The sequence below is a fragment of the Helicoverpa armigera genome, chromosome 5 (genome assembly GCF_030705265.1).
Source record: "Helicoverpa armigera isolate CAAS_96S chromosome 5, ASM3070526v1, whole genome shotgun sequence".
NCBI lineage: Eukaryota > Metazoa > Arthropoda > Insecta > Lepidoptera > Noctuidae > Helicoverpa > Helicoverpa armigera.
Genome location: NC_087124.1, coordinates 506,696 through 522,447, shown reverse-complemented (window position 1 = coordinate 522,447; position 15,752 = coordinate 506,696). Strand labels below are relative to the sequence as shown.

The 15,752-nt window shown below is 35.4% G+C and overlaps 1 protein-coding gene across 4 annotated transcripts; it reads left to right on the top strand.

Moving 5' to 3' along the window:
* The first annotated feature begins 590 nt into the window (after nucleotides 1-590).
* Nucleotides 591-15,425, top strand: LOC110377656 (peroxiredoxin 2). 4 transcript variants are annotated; one of them, XM_049842176.2, is made up of 6 exons: nucleotides 591-752; nucleotides 6,950-7,090; nucleotides 8,641-8,820; nucleotides 12,702-12,841; nucleotides 13,222-13,390; nucleotides 14,764-15,425. In XM_049842176.2, exons 2-6 carry the CDS (start codon nucleotides 6,960-6,962, stop codon nucleotides 14,909-14,911), a joined length of 768 nt encoding a protein of 255 aa, XP_049698133.2. In that variant the 5' UTR covers nucleotides 591-752; nucleotides 6,950-6,959; the 3' UTR covers nucleotides 14,912-15,425. The 4 variants fall into 4 exon arrangements, with proteins under 4 accessions (XP_049698133.2, XP_021192291.2, XP_049698134.2 ...); XM_049842177.2 differs by lacking the exon at nucleotides 591-752 and adding an exon at nucleotides 5,535-5,690; XM_021336616.3 differs by lacking the exon at nucleotides 8,641-8,820 and having other exon boundaries at nucleotides 592-752.
* Nucleotides 15,426-15,752: the final 327 nt, after the last annotated feature.

The window sequence follows — 15,752 nt, the reverse complement described above, 5'->3', positions numbered from 1 at the left end:
TTTCATTTTCTCACAATGGCCTTCAGTCTATAACAGAGATTCCGGTCCTTTTAACCCCCACGTGCGTATAAATTATACCTAAATATAGTGAACGAGGCGGTGTTCTAAGGAAATAAATTAACTCTTATTAATAGACATGGACAGCGAATGGGCTATGTTTTGATTACATGTAAAGTTAGTTTGCCCAAAAGAAAGTAGGTAAGTACCTAGGTAGGTACTTGGCTGTAAACCCATTACATATACTAAACTAGCCATTATTTGTAAATTTTGTCATCGTTATTAACACTTCATTAGCTTTCAATGCTGAGCTTTCAATTATTATAAACATACTAGGTAGGTAGGTACACAAAAAAATAATTTTAGCCAAACTAACTTTATGTACAACATCGTTGCATAAAGCGCCATCTCTTAACCACACGTAAAATCTCTACGCCGACCTAAATACTACGCAGCTAGGTCCGATGTGGAGGTTGGACCGTGACATGGCAACATACAGTTTATTTTTATTATATTTTTTATTTTATTCGAAACCAAAATTATTTTAATTTATTGTTTTCCATTTTTTAGTTACATTTTATTATTTTGTGTTATTAATATCTTGCATGTTTTGAAACTATGTAATGTTACTGGCAATAAAACACCGGCCGGTGCGCGCCATGTTTTCCGGCCGGCTGTCATTTATTTTCCACCGTACCGTACGTTCGTAAGGGCGTGTTGTACGTTCATCAATTTGCTCTCCACATTTTTATCAAGTAAGTGATCTTTTGAATTATTATTCTACAGTGATTTATAACCAGCATGTATATGTGTCCCTTTTGTTTATTTAATTGTATTTTGTACCGTGTATTGTTGGCAATTTTTTGTCTAATTGTCTTGTCTAGCCAGTGAATGGAAAGATCCAACTGGAAGTAAAAAACGTTGGTTTATTGTGGTCACGACATTATTGCACAACGACGCTGATGATGCCACGAGCACAATTACCATTTATATTATTTAAAATGTTTTTGAAAAGGGGGTAACTGAATATATCAAAATTATTTCGTAGTTAACATTGTCTTAACATCAGAAGTTCCAGTGAGAGATAACCGTTAGATCACGAAGTTAGGAACTTATTCAGTAATGTTTTTCATGTCAAAGGTCATGCAAGACGGAGGCATTGTTAGGAAAAGGCTACGCTGTGAGTCTGAGGATGAAATCACGGGGAATTTAGCGAAAAAAGTTATGGGAGAGAGGTAATTGTCTGTTCCACGAAATAGAAAGTTCGCGCTATCGCTCTTAGCTCAAGGAAACATTTTTTATCTTAATGTTTCGTAGAACTTGGGGATTTTGTAAGGTGATAAGTTTAGCATGTCGCTTTACTTTTGCCTCAAAAGAAAAGCAAATAAGATGCTTCTAATGTGACCTTTTCGAAATGAAATTCTCAATTTGTTAATGCAAATAAGTATGGTGTAGGTGGTATGTTTTACAAGTGTGTTTCAAACCAATATTAAAAGGTGCGGGACAATTCACTGTGGTATTTCTTAGCATGGCAAAGTTATGCATGACTTCCACATAGCGTCTTCATGTAATCTGCTATTGTATTAGTAAAACTTTAAAAATGTTGTGAAACATTCTCCAAATTTTATGCATGACTGATGACTCATAGTTTTTAAGATAAATTTTTCTAGAATTTCATATAGAGATATAGATGATTAGACACCCACATCACTGGGTGTCTAACTTTCTACATGTTATCTGCAGTCTGATCTGACTGTGCAAAAATTATTCTCTATATAATTATTATCTGTGACGCTAAGCAGTTTGCGTTAAGCCCAGACTCAATAAAAGCGGCATATAAAAGATTTTAAATAACCAATTCAGGCACACCGCTCAGGCATCGTAGAATCTGAGCCATTTAAGAGCACTAATATGCTATGCACAAGGCCGATTCAGATACTATTTAGTCCTCCTGTATGATAAAGGTAAACTAACATTTAACAAATTGGTCCAGTCCACGTCAAAATTAACAAGTGTCAGCTGACAAGATGGCTATGGAACATAAGTGTTACTGCAGAGGCGATGAGGGCAATAATATCGACCTTAACAAGCCTGAACACTTACTGCCTATGATGAGGCCTTTCTCTATGAGGTGATCCTCTATTGTCTATGGTAGAGAGTACAGAGTAATTAGGTTTTATTTCGATAGTAGTTTGAGTAGGTATTGACATCAGTGAATTATTATTGTAGTAAATAATTATTATTTGTTTGTTCTTGAACACTTTAAACAGTCAGTATGTTTGGTAGTTTATCATAGAATCTTTGTGGTATAGAGTAGTCAAAATTGTTCCTATTCAATTAATTATTAAGAAAAAAATTGTGGCACAACACACTGCCATAAAACTATGGTAGATATTGGTTTATCCCATCTTGCAGTCCTGACTATAATTCATCGATTAGCCTGTAGTAAATACAGAAGTATTGTGAATCAACGGAGTTAATTAACTGTCTGCAAAACCTTCAAGGTTAACTAGTGTATCAGCTGTAGATATCTATGGTTGAATAGCAGCATTGTTAATTGAAAAAAGTAATTTCTAGCAAAGAAATAGGTATTTGTTCTATACAAACCTGACTACAATAACCAGGTGGTTTATAAATGCTTATTTTTCTTCTGTGTTTACATACTTGTATTTGAATAGTTTTTATCATGGTTGATTTTCAAGCCAACAAAATATTCCATAGTGCCTAGGCACATAAAATTTTGTCATTTGAATTGAAAGATACAAATGATCTTGTTCTACCTTATTTTCATCTTAAAACAATTACAATATAGGTACCTATTCTTGCCAATAATATAATCTAAATTGCAAATTAATGTCTGTAGGTATGAAAGAGACTTACAAATGCAATAATTAAAATTAATTATTTGCATTATCCCACATTTTATGCAAATAAATGCAAAAGTAACTAAGTATGACACATCGCTACACACGACACTATAAGCAACTAGTGTTTCATACAATTTCATCATACTACATCAGTATTGATTTCTTGCACCCGATCTTTACTCAGTATGAGGTCACGCCATTGACATAAATTAGGAACAAGTCACACTGGGGTGCTAAGTGGTAATTCTTCCCTTACGAGTATCGCGAACAATAAGGAAAACTTTGTTTAAATTAGGATAAATTGATGAACAAATAGACATAGGTATTTGCTAAATCATCTTCTATTATTTTTTTCTACGTTCTTTTGTTTAAGTAACAATTTGCCAATTAATAGCAGCCTTCTTTTCCATGTAATCAAAGTAAGCAATTTTTGTATTGGCATTCATGACTCAATTATCAGAAAAAATCTCAAGATTAACTGCTGGCCATTTTTTTTCTTTCGTAGGATTAAAATCATACCTACATGTTGCCTTTTTCTTACGACGGTTATAAGACTCGTCTAGGTACTATCCATATAAATCAACCATCGTTTCGCATGAAATGTAGCCGCTTACATTTTCGTGGTAATGGAATTATAGCGCCCAGTCCTTGTAATATGAACGTTATCCTTCCTGGTCTTATCGGACATGAAGAATTCAAGTCAAGGCTAAAGATAAATGCATTAAGGCGATTTAATATATCTTGTTACTATGTTATTGTCTAGACTTATTGATATTTTATGATAAGGAAACTACATTCCAATCACGCTGTAGTGACACTCCCTACTAACTCTTCTAGAAATAGTTTTATAAAGTCTTGCAGAAGAATGTATAGTGTGGAATACCTATACCTATTAAATTCCTAACTGCTTCAGATGACGTTAACCTGATAAACAACAAAGGCGCGGCAAACACTCCAGTTAGTTTAACTTAATTCTGCATCTTTTGTCTTATCTTCTAGATAAAACTCGTAAACAGCTTAGTATTATCATCTCAACGACTCCCTATTTAACTAATATCTAGTTATTGTTTTTCTAACATTGCTTTGCATTTTGTTGTCGTTTGCTTCTAAAGTACCTATTTCTTTTAATGACAGTTTTTGTTTGTTACTTCCCAAGAAGTATAATATACTTCTGCTGTCAATCAATTCAGCTTCCTCGGCTAGTCTAGGACAGGCTTCCAGTACCCGACGCACAAGCGATTATCGTCAAATATTTTGTGGTCTAGACACAACCACAATATGATTCTGAATAGCTTTTCTTTTAGAAAATGTCGTGCAGGAAGTCACAATTTTCCCACAAATCCGAACTTTCTCTCATTAGGCCATGAGAAACCTTCATAATGGGCAGTTGTCCTCCTTCCCAGGCTCACCAACTTGGAAACTGTACTAAAAAACATGTTCACATGCGGATTACTTGGTGACTACTTGCACTATGGAACCGGAGGCCTGCTAGTTGGACTGTGGAGGGAGACTAAGGATATGCACGATATTGTACACGAGTGGATACCACGGCATTTGAATCGATACATCTCGCAAGGTTATCGGTTAGTTTTGCGCAATTATTTCAGATAGAAGGATCCTTGTCGAGATAGTATTTTAGCCATATTTCAGTCCATCTTATTCCGATTTCCTAGCTATCTAATATTTGCGTATTGCACGGTAGATTTCTACGTACAAGGTTATCTAGAAGAACCTGCTAGAATGCCAGAAAGCAAAACTAAATATTTGTCTACATTTTGATTATTATTCTTCAAGAAAAACTACCGTGAGATTTTTCAACATCAAAATAAGCAACCTTGAATTTTAAGTAGAAAGAAATTCAAGATTCTAACTATTTATAAGTGACTGTTTCATCACATAGGTATAAAAGACTATAATTCCATGACGCGACGTAGGTACCTAAAAAGTCATTCTGTTAGAAGCTGATGGATTTGGTTTTTATATTCATGAATTCGGGCAGTTCATTTGGAAACTAATTTAATATCGAACTTTAGTCGCCCTTCCACGGTCGATATCCATTTTATCTCTTGTATAATGAATAGTTTTTTCAACTCGGTAAACTACCTAGTTGATTGGTTGGTCTTTAATTTATTAATGTTGTTCTATTAATAGTATTGGTTTCAATAGTATTGTTAATCATTAAAACCCTCTGAAACTTGTAGCCTTTGAGTTAATGGAGAAGTTTTAACTTAAATTATTCGCAATTTGTTTATGCAAGTATTTCCCACCCTTTTTCCAATGTCGGGTTTTGTACCTGCTGCAGAAATCCATCTAGGTAGGCCAAGAATGTGCTAGGTGTCATCATCCTTAAGTTTTAACTGTTAACAATATGTGCATCTGCATAAGTTTACTATTTGTTCTCACGATGCGATAGACCCACAGAGTTAATTATTTAATAATTTTATCTACCATCAACCTCTGACATTTGGTAGATAAAATTGTTGTGTAACTCCGCACCATAGAATATTCTCGACTCGATTATTATTTTCTTTGGAAAAAATGTCGATGTGCGTGACGTAAGTATTTTCGCTATCATACTTATTTTTTTTTTTCCTTAATAAGAACAATTTGTCAGAGAGTGATTTCCAGAAAATACTTTTCCTAAATTATTATTCTTTACATACATTAAGCACTCGTTACTTTTTCAATTGTAATAGTCAAGCACCACTTGTTAGCTATCTTATCGATCTACGCGAAAGATCAGCGTTGTTGTCACTTGTCGTTGTTAACTTAATACTTCAGTCTTCAGTTGTCCGCGAGTGTTCCCAGTGATAAGACGTCTCGGAAGTGAGTTTTTCAAATATTTTGAAATATTTCTGTGTTTGTGATTCTTTATTTATTTATTCTTCATTCGTTTTTTACAATTCAAGATGATTTGCATTTATTAATTTTCTGTTTCTATGCGTTTTAATAACGGTATTTTCTGTATTTATTCAAGTGTGCGTTCAGGTGTGAATACATCGTAAGATTTTAAAAACTTGGTTAAAAATAATAATTTCATTTTGTGAATAATTCCAATCTTAAGTTTTCCAAAAGTGGATAGCATAATTTAAATTAATTCATCTCCCAGTGTGACTAAATAATAAACATCCCGTTACCACAGACTCTCGTCTCGTGCTAACGTCTTTAATCTCTTGAATAACGGTACATGACATCGTGATAGATCTATTACAACTACAGTTTGTTACAACCAACTTCATACAGACAAACTTCATATACCTACTAGACATATTTATAACATTTCTGCTTAGCTTGTACTGAAAAAAAATTATATAGTATCTTTATTTGAACATTTTTAACATCCAAAATTATGCCAAAATAGATAGAGGCTCGACTGTTAAAGTTGAATACTAAACTACATCCCTTCTACAATCTTGCAGAATTTAAAAAAATATCAATATAATTATTTCCCCTATCTCACTAAAGTAAAATGTAATCGTATCGACGAATTAAATTGGAGCAGGGTACGATAACACTTGAAACCTCACATGTCATGCTGTACCAAAGATAACTTGATAGGTATGCCTAATTGAAATAATTCGTGTAGTCTTAGATAATTCCTACTGTACTTGGATAATACATTATTTCTGTCTACTATTAGTTTTAGTGATATCATCTGTAATAACTAACATTCTCAAAGATACAATAATGCTTATTCGATCAAGGCCTACATTATTTTAGTAGGTATATTAATCTGTATCTATTTGTGTAATTAATTTAGTATAGACTGTAAACTTCAGTAAATACTATTTTGATGATGTATTCATCTTGTTACATACTGTGACGTAGTCCCGTAAACAGTGAAAAGTTCTCATAGCTAAATATGGTCGACTCCTGAAACACAGGCTCGTTTCGCAGAAGTCAGTACTATGTATTCTAAATATAGTTGCTCCAAGTTAATTGCTCAGAAGTATTTACATTAGCCAATTAAGCAAATGTTTAATTGGCTTTACGAAAATACCAGAGCAAGCGAAAAATTCTCAGCTTCAACATCAATCAAATATCAACCTTTCGTCTAACTAATAGAGTCGTAATTTAACTTCCAGTTTCAACAAGATGCCTCTCCAGCTGACTAAGCCCGCTCCTCAGTTCAAGACCACTGCTGTGGTGAACGGCGAGTTCAAGGACATCGCTCTCTCCGACTACAAGGGCAAATACGTTGTGCTCTTCTTCTACCCTCTTGACTTGTAAGTACCTTAGTGCCTTCCTGTAAATATGCTCTTGTTAGTTCTAGCTTTAAAATGAGGGTTGACTTTCCTCCCGTGGAAATTACAGTAAGAAGGCCGTATCTTGGTCTTGGTGTGTCCAAGACCTTTTAGGGACGATTAAGTGAGGTTTGTCAAGATGCACTGGGTATTAGTGCTACATGGTATGTATCATCGTTTCCTGGGTCCCAAATATCTTGCGAAATTAAATCTTAGTAGATTCAGCGGCTTTATTCTGAAAGAATAACAATAAACACACATTCGAACTCATATTATCAGTCAGTATTTCATCACTCGTTCATATACGTCATGGAATAAAAATAGCACCACTAGACTCCTATTTTGGGTCTGTTTGCGTATGTGGTGACGTTCTTTATGCATGCTAACGATCTAGGCCTATTTGATTATAGAACATAAACAATGCGAACTGAAGGCTAAGGGACTACACATACGGAATATTAAATTAAAACTATAATATGGACGGACGGTATACAAAAGAAGCAACGAACTTCTTTCTAAAGAACTTCAAAGATTTACGATTCCATCCATAAAATTCATAAGTTCAAAAAAACTACGGGAATTGACAGTGGCAGTTATCTCAAACCCGTTTCAATGTTACAGCTCACTTATGTTAAGTAATTCGTAATAATAAAACATACGTATTCAGTTCTTTGAACCGACCGCAGTGCATCCGGTTGTAACCGGTTCCGCTCATTACCACACAATCATACAACGAGTAACCCAGTCACCTCAGGGCTGTCTAACTGGTACTAAACGTACTTAAGATGCAGGAATTTTCTTATCATCGGATTTGGCTTAGTAACAAAATTGACAGTTATTGAAAAAGTAACTCAATATGGCCGCTTTCTGATAGAGTGTACAGTTTTGTAACGATCCGCCTATTTTCCATTAGCAATTACTAGATCGTTCCATTTGAAATCACATTAGGTCTCAGTCATTTCAGTTTATCATTAAATATCAATGCAGATGTATGTTATGGAAGTTCACCATTTATCGAGTCGAAAATATGCAAAGCCAATACTATCGATACAAAGTCCCTTGTACAGCCCTAAATCCAATTGAATCGAATTAATATTAAACGTTAACTATTTTTGGTCATGCATTAATCCGTTACAATTATACGTCACCTAGTTAATTACACATTGCACAACAGTTTCATTGTATTGTTAGAATTTTCATGAGTGACACGTGCTATCCTCGTGGAAGTTTTAAGTAGTGCTTCTTCTGCTATCTACCAATAAGCACGCTTATATTTCGGTTGTTTTTCACGGTATCCAGACAATTTCATGGTCTGAAGGTTGTTCCAAAAATGCGTGTTACAAATTCTTTGATTACGTCCAATTTCATTGTCTTGCAAATGATACGTCCCAAACGAATGGATTCGAGATATTATTGGAACTGGAGTATCAAAATCGAGGAATTATCCTCTAAATATGCCATCCATTTTATTATAGTTCAGACCATACGTGAAACAATCGTATGTCATTATGTAAGGACAAGCCTATGTTCAGGGAGGCCCGCATCACAGAGGCTGCGAAGGACGAGCCCCAAGTGCCCAGTGCCCAAGCGGCCCCACCATCTCCGTCTTTCCTGACAATTCTCCAAAAGGCAGTATGCTCGTGTCAGCGGACACAAGAGGACGCTCCTAAGTCAGACCAGGCCCGGACCGAGCCCTGCAAAGAGACCCCTCGGTAAAATGAGGATTGGGTGCAATGTGACTGTCGGAGATGCGGTTTATGTTGGGGCTTTGCAATATTGTACCTTGAGTACGTTTATGGGCTTGTGTATCGTTTGGTCTGAACAGTCTGGCGAATTCTGTGAGGTGGTTCTAGGGTTAGGCAGAAATTTAGACTTCACTGCGCAGAAGACATCGCAATGCAAGGCTACAAGTCAACCGCAATATTGCTTCGCATAGTTAGATTGGTTTTCGAACCAAGGACAAAATATCATGCCTACCCAATGAGAAATTGGATAACGTATTCGATATTCTTTTGTCTTAATTCGCGCATTTGTCAATCAACCCCCATGGGTTACTTCTGTTGCCATGGGCTTAGAACATTGAAGACAGTTTAGTAATTTCTCCTATAACAGCTGAAACTTGTTCAAAATTCGTATTATTTAGCCGTCAAATACCTGCAAAGTATGAGTAAACACGTTACACAATCAGTGTTTATCATTCCACGCATCTGTCAACTGGCTATTATGATCTTTGTACCTAAGCGTCATTAGCGCGCCTCTGTTCGAACATCTCAGAAGCGCTTACTCATAGACTGCGTCGTACAATATATTAACTGTAGTCAAACAAACGTTCTAGTTAAACTAGGCTATTCTTAGCATTCTTGGACACCAAGCAATTATAATAGTAATTAACGTCAATATTGGTTCTAGCTGTAGGTAATACAATTAAAAGTACACTTTATAAAAAGTTTATGTTTGTCATAGTTATTTGTAGAAACTGAACACAAGATTTTAGAATTAAAATTATACAAAAAAAAAATATACAAGATATCAATTTATTTTTATTAACAACCAATAGGGTATTACATGCATTTTTGAAATATATCTTAAATAAATTCTTTAGTCTTAATATATCTCTAAAAAATTAAAAATATTTTTTTTTCTCACGTTATGTACGAATATAAATTAATTGTTTTATCATAATTTCAAATTTCGCGCGTATTTCGCGAAAACGCGGCACACAACGGACGCCATGATTGTTTTTTGGTCATGACGTCATTACGCTACTACAGCTGTCAGTAATACATATTTTGATAGGGTCATTTCGCCTGTTGGCGACCATTTAGTGCAGTTGGCAAGTTTGACGGCGATAATAAAAATGCTCCAGCACTCATTTCCATGTCAAATTTGTGTAATGTATTCCTTATATACTCTATTTTAAGATTAACTTTCAGTTGTATAAGAAATATCTTACGTTTTCTATTTAAATCGATAAACCTCAGAATTAGGCGTTTTACCCAGTTTGCGTCCACAAAATCCAATTCGCGTCCACCCATGGTCCAGTTCGCGTCCAGCGGCTTTGAAAAGGAATATAGGGGTGAAATTGTTAAGAATTAATAAAGAAAGATTGTATTTGAACAATTTCTTTTTTTAACAATACACATAATTATTAAAAATCAACATTATCATCATTTAAAATTCACTTTACAAAATAAAAATAATTCTTCTCAACATTGGTTTAAGTAACTTAAAATTAGGCAATTAATTTTGAAACTTGAAGAATAAACAGTAATCAATTCTGTTAATTTTACTCTAAATCACAGGGAATGCTTAAGATCCGCCTTGATTATACTAAGTTTTTGGCCATATTATTTTTTTTTTTTATTAGCCTATGCTGTCCCACTGCTGGGCAAAGGCCTCCCCCACAGCCTTCCATTTTTCTCTATCCATCGCTATTTGTGGCCAGTCCGAGAGGAAGCTGTCCAAGTCTTCTCTCCAGCGTTTTCTTAGTCTCCCTCTCGGTCACCTTCCATCCTCAGGGATCCAGTGTGTGGTGATGTTGGCCCACTTGTCCGGGTGCATTCGACTTCAACTTTGCAGACTTATTGCCCACATCTACTATGCCCGGATCTTGGACCGGATAATGGTGTTGCGTAGGTATCCGGTCACTAAGCCGTATGCTGAGCAGGCTACGCTCCATGCTCCTTTGGCATACTTTTGAGATTCGTTCAAAGACCAAGTCTGAGCGCCGTAGGTTAGGATGGGCAGAATACACATGTCGACTAGTTTCCGCTTCAGACATAAAGGGAGTTCTCCCTTCATGGACCAGTAGCTCTTCCAGGCGTTTTCGATCCGTAGATCGATTTCCTTTCATATTAAATTAACAAAACAATTTAATAATTTTGTGTAAACATACAACTAAAAGAATTGTTGAGTCAATAAATTATCAGACAAGGTAGCATATTCTTTGCATATTTTTTATCGATTTATTCTTCTCTCGAATAACATTTAACGCTTTATTTAAATCTTCTTCTGTGTATGTTGTCTTTTCCTTCTTTTTTCCTGTATCGGAAGAACTTATCTTAAATGAAATTACTTATATCAGTTGATAATTTAATTATAACCACGTATATATCTTAATAAAAAAATGTAGGTACTGTTTAATATATTAATATTAACCTTTTCACCGCCACGCCATATCGGTATTCCTATGCCCTGTACGCCAAGCCCGAAAATCTTAATTAAATATCTACTAAAAAATACATAAAAGTAATGATTTAATAGGTTTATTTTGTATTTTTCTGCGACCTGTTTTTTGTCGAGTATAGCCGTCGTTGGCGCACAGGGCACGCTTGCTCATGTCGGCTATAGCCGACATTGGCGTTCAAAAGGACAGTATGTTTTAATTATTTTTTATAAGCAAGTATTAAACGAAAACAGTGGACGCAATTTGGTTTATTATTATAGAGGATAGTTTTAGTTCGCGTCCATTGTGGACGCAAAGTGGAAGTTTCGTAAAATTCGATGTAGTAATTCGCGTCCACCTTATTTTACTCGTTAAATATAAAAAACATTACCAAATTCATAATAAACATTATACTTTTATTCATCATTAAACTGTAGAAATAGCTATCTATCCTAAAATTCACATAAAACAATATAAAACTTACCATCAAACACGCCGCTGCACACTAATTTTTATCTAAAATTCTGCGTGTTTTCGCTTTCTTGTTGAAGAGCCTAGACTAATTATTTTTTCTAAAAGGATTGGTTGGACGCACAGAACGTTTGTCTATCTGTGCGTGCCTCTTATACATTAACGTATTAGCGGTAATGACTTTTCGTTTGATTAGTGTGTTAATTGACTTGTTTTCGAGGATTTTTAAAAGGAGATCGGCAAAATGGACGCGAGCTGGGCTATGGACGCGAACAGGCGAAATGACCCTATGTATTGAAAATTTTAACTGACACTTTTGTTTTCTACCGTAATGACGTCATTAGCATGGCGGCGACATTTCGTAGTGTTCAAAGACAGATAAAAAAACCTAAAAACTTTAAACTGCAATAAAAAATATATTTATGTACCTTACGAAGTCAAACTAACATTTCCCGATTGCTTTTCCTCTAAACAATCATTGTAATTCACTTTAAATTTTTTTCTCATCTAGACTAAAATACCCTATTGAATTGTTGGTCGTAAACGCTATCTAAATGACTGCGGCTTTTTAAAAATCGCTGTAACGTAATAATTTGAAAAATATTTTGTGTTCTTTATCTATATTTGTTAGCTTGTAATTTAATTGGAGAAATCGCTGACCCTGTAATGATATAACAAACCTCAAATAAAGATAAAAGTTATCGCTTTCAAAACATCAAATTATGGTGTGTTATTGATAAATTGTACATAAGTAATATCTTTACTTTTTAAAACTCTATTTCATGTAGTCATGTGCGTTATTAAGCCTCTAATCTGTTTGCAGAGCATAATGTTGATTTAAAAGACCATTATATGCAATGCAATCCAAGAAATCAATGTCCGCTATATGGCATTTGTATTTCATGACCACAAACCCTTGGTTACAAAATATAACTTATTCATTTGTCTTGTCCCCAGCACATTTGTGTGCCCGACCGAGATCATCGCGTTCTCGGAGCGCGCGGACGACTTCCGCAAGATCGGCTGCGAGATCATCGGCGCCTCCACCGACTCGCACTTCACTCATCTCGCCTGGATCAACACTCCACGCAAACAAGGTCAGTACATAACTGCTACTTAGCTATCAAATATCATCTTTTCATCACTCTGAATATCTGTTAGAATTTTTTTTATGATTCATCTCTAAAATATATTTTTTATTCCACGCCTTGTCCACATGGCTACTAATTACACTATCAGCTATCCGTCAATATTATCGGACAACGCATTTCTGTTTATAATCTTGAAATACATGTCTCACTAATCATAAGTGAGTAATGTATAAAACATCTAAACTAATAAAGGTTCTTTCTGTGTTAAGACTATTACTGAATAGATTTGAAAATGGTATCACTGTATCTACTAGCACCATGCATGGCTGATATAGGATATATTTTATCCCGGTACGTTAACGGTCACAATGAACTTACGCTTGCAGGTGGTCTGGGCCCGATGAACATCCCGCTGCTGAGCGACAAGTCGCACCGCATCGCGCGCGACTACGGCGTGCTCAACGAGGAGAGCGGCATCCCCTTCCGCGGCCTCTTCATCATCGACGACAAGCAGAACCTGCGACAGATCACCGTCAACGACCTGCCCGTCGGACGGTACGTAGACCATTCTTTATATTCAGTTCGGGGTGTTATCCATATGAATATGTATGTTTTTATCGTCCCACTGCTGGGCACAGGCCTCCTCTCAATGAGAAAACATTAGGCTCGTTATAATTTTAGAGGCAACTACATAGGTGTCATCTTCCAACGACTTAGCCAATGATGCAAGCTCTCGGCTTATAGATATGATCAAAGGAAAGTACTCTTATGGTTGTTAGATGTCATAGAAACAGTAAATAATAATTACATCGGCTAAACTGTGCTTTCCATTTTTTTTAATTTATCAAAATTAAATTGAAACAATTATTACTTTTTGACAAATTGATATATTTATCAAAAGTAAAGTGAAACAAACTTATCTAAAGCTATATAACCAGCTGTTTACGTAACTTGTAACCTTTATACGTAACTGATAATGATAAATGTGCACCATATTGAATGATTGCTTATCGTCACATTCGTCACTCAATGATTTGCTAAAGAAAATAAAGTATGCTATAATCGCCTATTGTTTATTAGATATGTTATATAAAGTTAAATTACTAATTTACTATCAAATCCACTAATTAATCTTTATATTAACCTACCGACATAACTTTTTTGTCTTTTTAGCGCTATAATTACGTTCTATTGTGATTGCCATAGAATTGTTTTAGAATAATAATATGTAGAATTAATCCTATTATTTTCAAACATTTTTAATTTGCTTTATGCAAAACTGAAATTCCCTAGTTAAGGAAGTTGTGCGTCATTGAAAAATTGAATCCATTACTATGCCAGCGAAGGTTGAATTAATCCATAATGTATAATTGAAGGTGCGATGCAGTCATTATAATAAAAGCTGCACCTGTTCTAGTTCGATCGTATTCCCATCCATACATGTCCTTCAGCTGAACAACGGGTAAAGCTAGCTTCTTACCCTAACTGTTAACAGATCTAAGACTGAAAAATATAGTCTATATTGGTGCAATACTTGCTTCCGCCAGTGGTGCACATAGACCGACAAAGCAGGATTAAGATTTTAAATACTTTGAAAAGCCCATAATATCATAACATATTTAAACATTCATATACTGCAGTGTAGCCTTCGACTTGTGTGTCAGCTGTAGGTTCTCGCGCACGTTATAAACCGTCGACCTTCGATTCATAGCACGATCCTACATAATTTATGGTAGGAATGTAAATAAGTACAGCTATTTTTTTATAGTTGAAAATATTTGTTAAACGTAAAATTAAAAGCTATTTCCAAAGATTTTTTATTCGCATTCTTCCGCCCCTAAGTCCACAAATTTCACGCTGTTCAACCGTCTACATGCTAAGAAACACCCACGATATTTTTTATTCACACAACCCATTTTGTTCTCCAGATCAGTTGAGGAGACCCTCCGCCTGGTTCAGGCCTTCCAGTACACAGACAAGTTCGGCGAGGTGTGCCCCGCCAACTGGCAGCCCGGCTCCAAGACCATCAAGCCCGACACCAAGGCTGCCCAGGAATACTTCATCGACGCCAACTAAACGCCCCACACCACATATCCTACCCTCCAACTTCACTGCACTCATCCAAAAGAACATTCTAGACATTTTATACAAAATACTAGCCTTGTTACAGGTGTAGTGCAGTCAAGTTGAGTCGTAAATTAGTAATTATACCCTAACCACGGAAATTGCGCTCATGAACAATGTTAGTTAAGTTTATAATTAAAAAAACATGGCTGTAATGATCAGAATGAGAACAATCATGAGAGCAATTTTCGCACTTTTTAAACACTGCACGGAAAATTGGAGTTGAAGGTTGGCGTGTCTGAATCTCAAGCGATAGGCAGGCCAAAACCATTCTTGCTGTGAAATGTCCAATAAATCAATCAAGTTGGATGGCTCAAGCAGTTGGTCACTCCGATTTTCCAAAACAGTTGGACAATAATGTAATGTAGGTGACTAAGGTGCTTAGTACCTCACGCAATCAGTATTCAACGGAGATCCTGTTATTGTACTCTACAATCGAGGCTGTAATAAAAGCTATGTGAAAAACTATAGTGTTTCATTGATTGATACGTTATATCTACAGACATACTTACCGGGGCTGAGTAACGCCATCTATTTATTCTTGACTCAGACTAACTTATCACGTTACTTTGTACATGGTTGTTCGAAGGTGGCCCGATAGATGTCGCTGAATTCAAATACCACTGCTACTTTCCGTCGTTATTAAAAAACGATTGATGAAATAAAACTTATTTATACCATGTAAAAAATGTTTCCACAGGCGTACGTTTTGTAAATAAATTCCAGTAAACTATGTATTCATTTATTTGCTATGTACCTACATATTATATACTTACATTTTATTACAATTTAA

What these genes read in the sequence shown, in the direction of transcription:
- LOC110377656 (XM_049842176.2), top strand. Translation starts at nt 6,960, where the DNA reads ATGCCTCTCCAGCTGACTAAGCCCGCTCCTCAGTTCAAGACCACTGCT. An exon ending in TTCTTCTACCCTCTTGACTT is followed by an intron (nt 7,091 to 8,640) that starts GTAAGTACCTTA and finishes GCCTATGTTCAG; the next exon opens with GGAGGCCCGCATCACAGAGG. An exon ending in CAACACTCCACGCAAACAAG is followed by an intron (nt 12,842 to 13,221) that starts GTCAGTACATAA and finishes TTACGCTTGCAG; the next exon opens with GTGGTCTGGGCCCGATGAAC.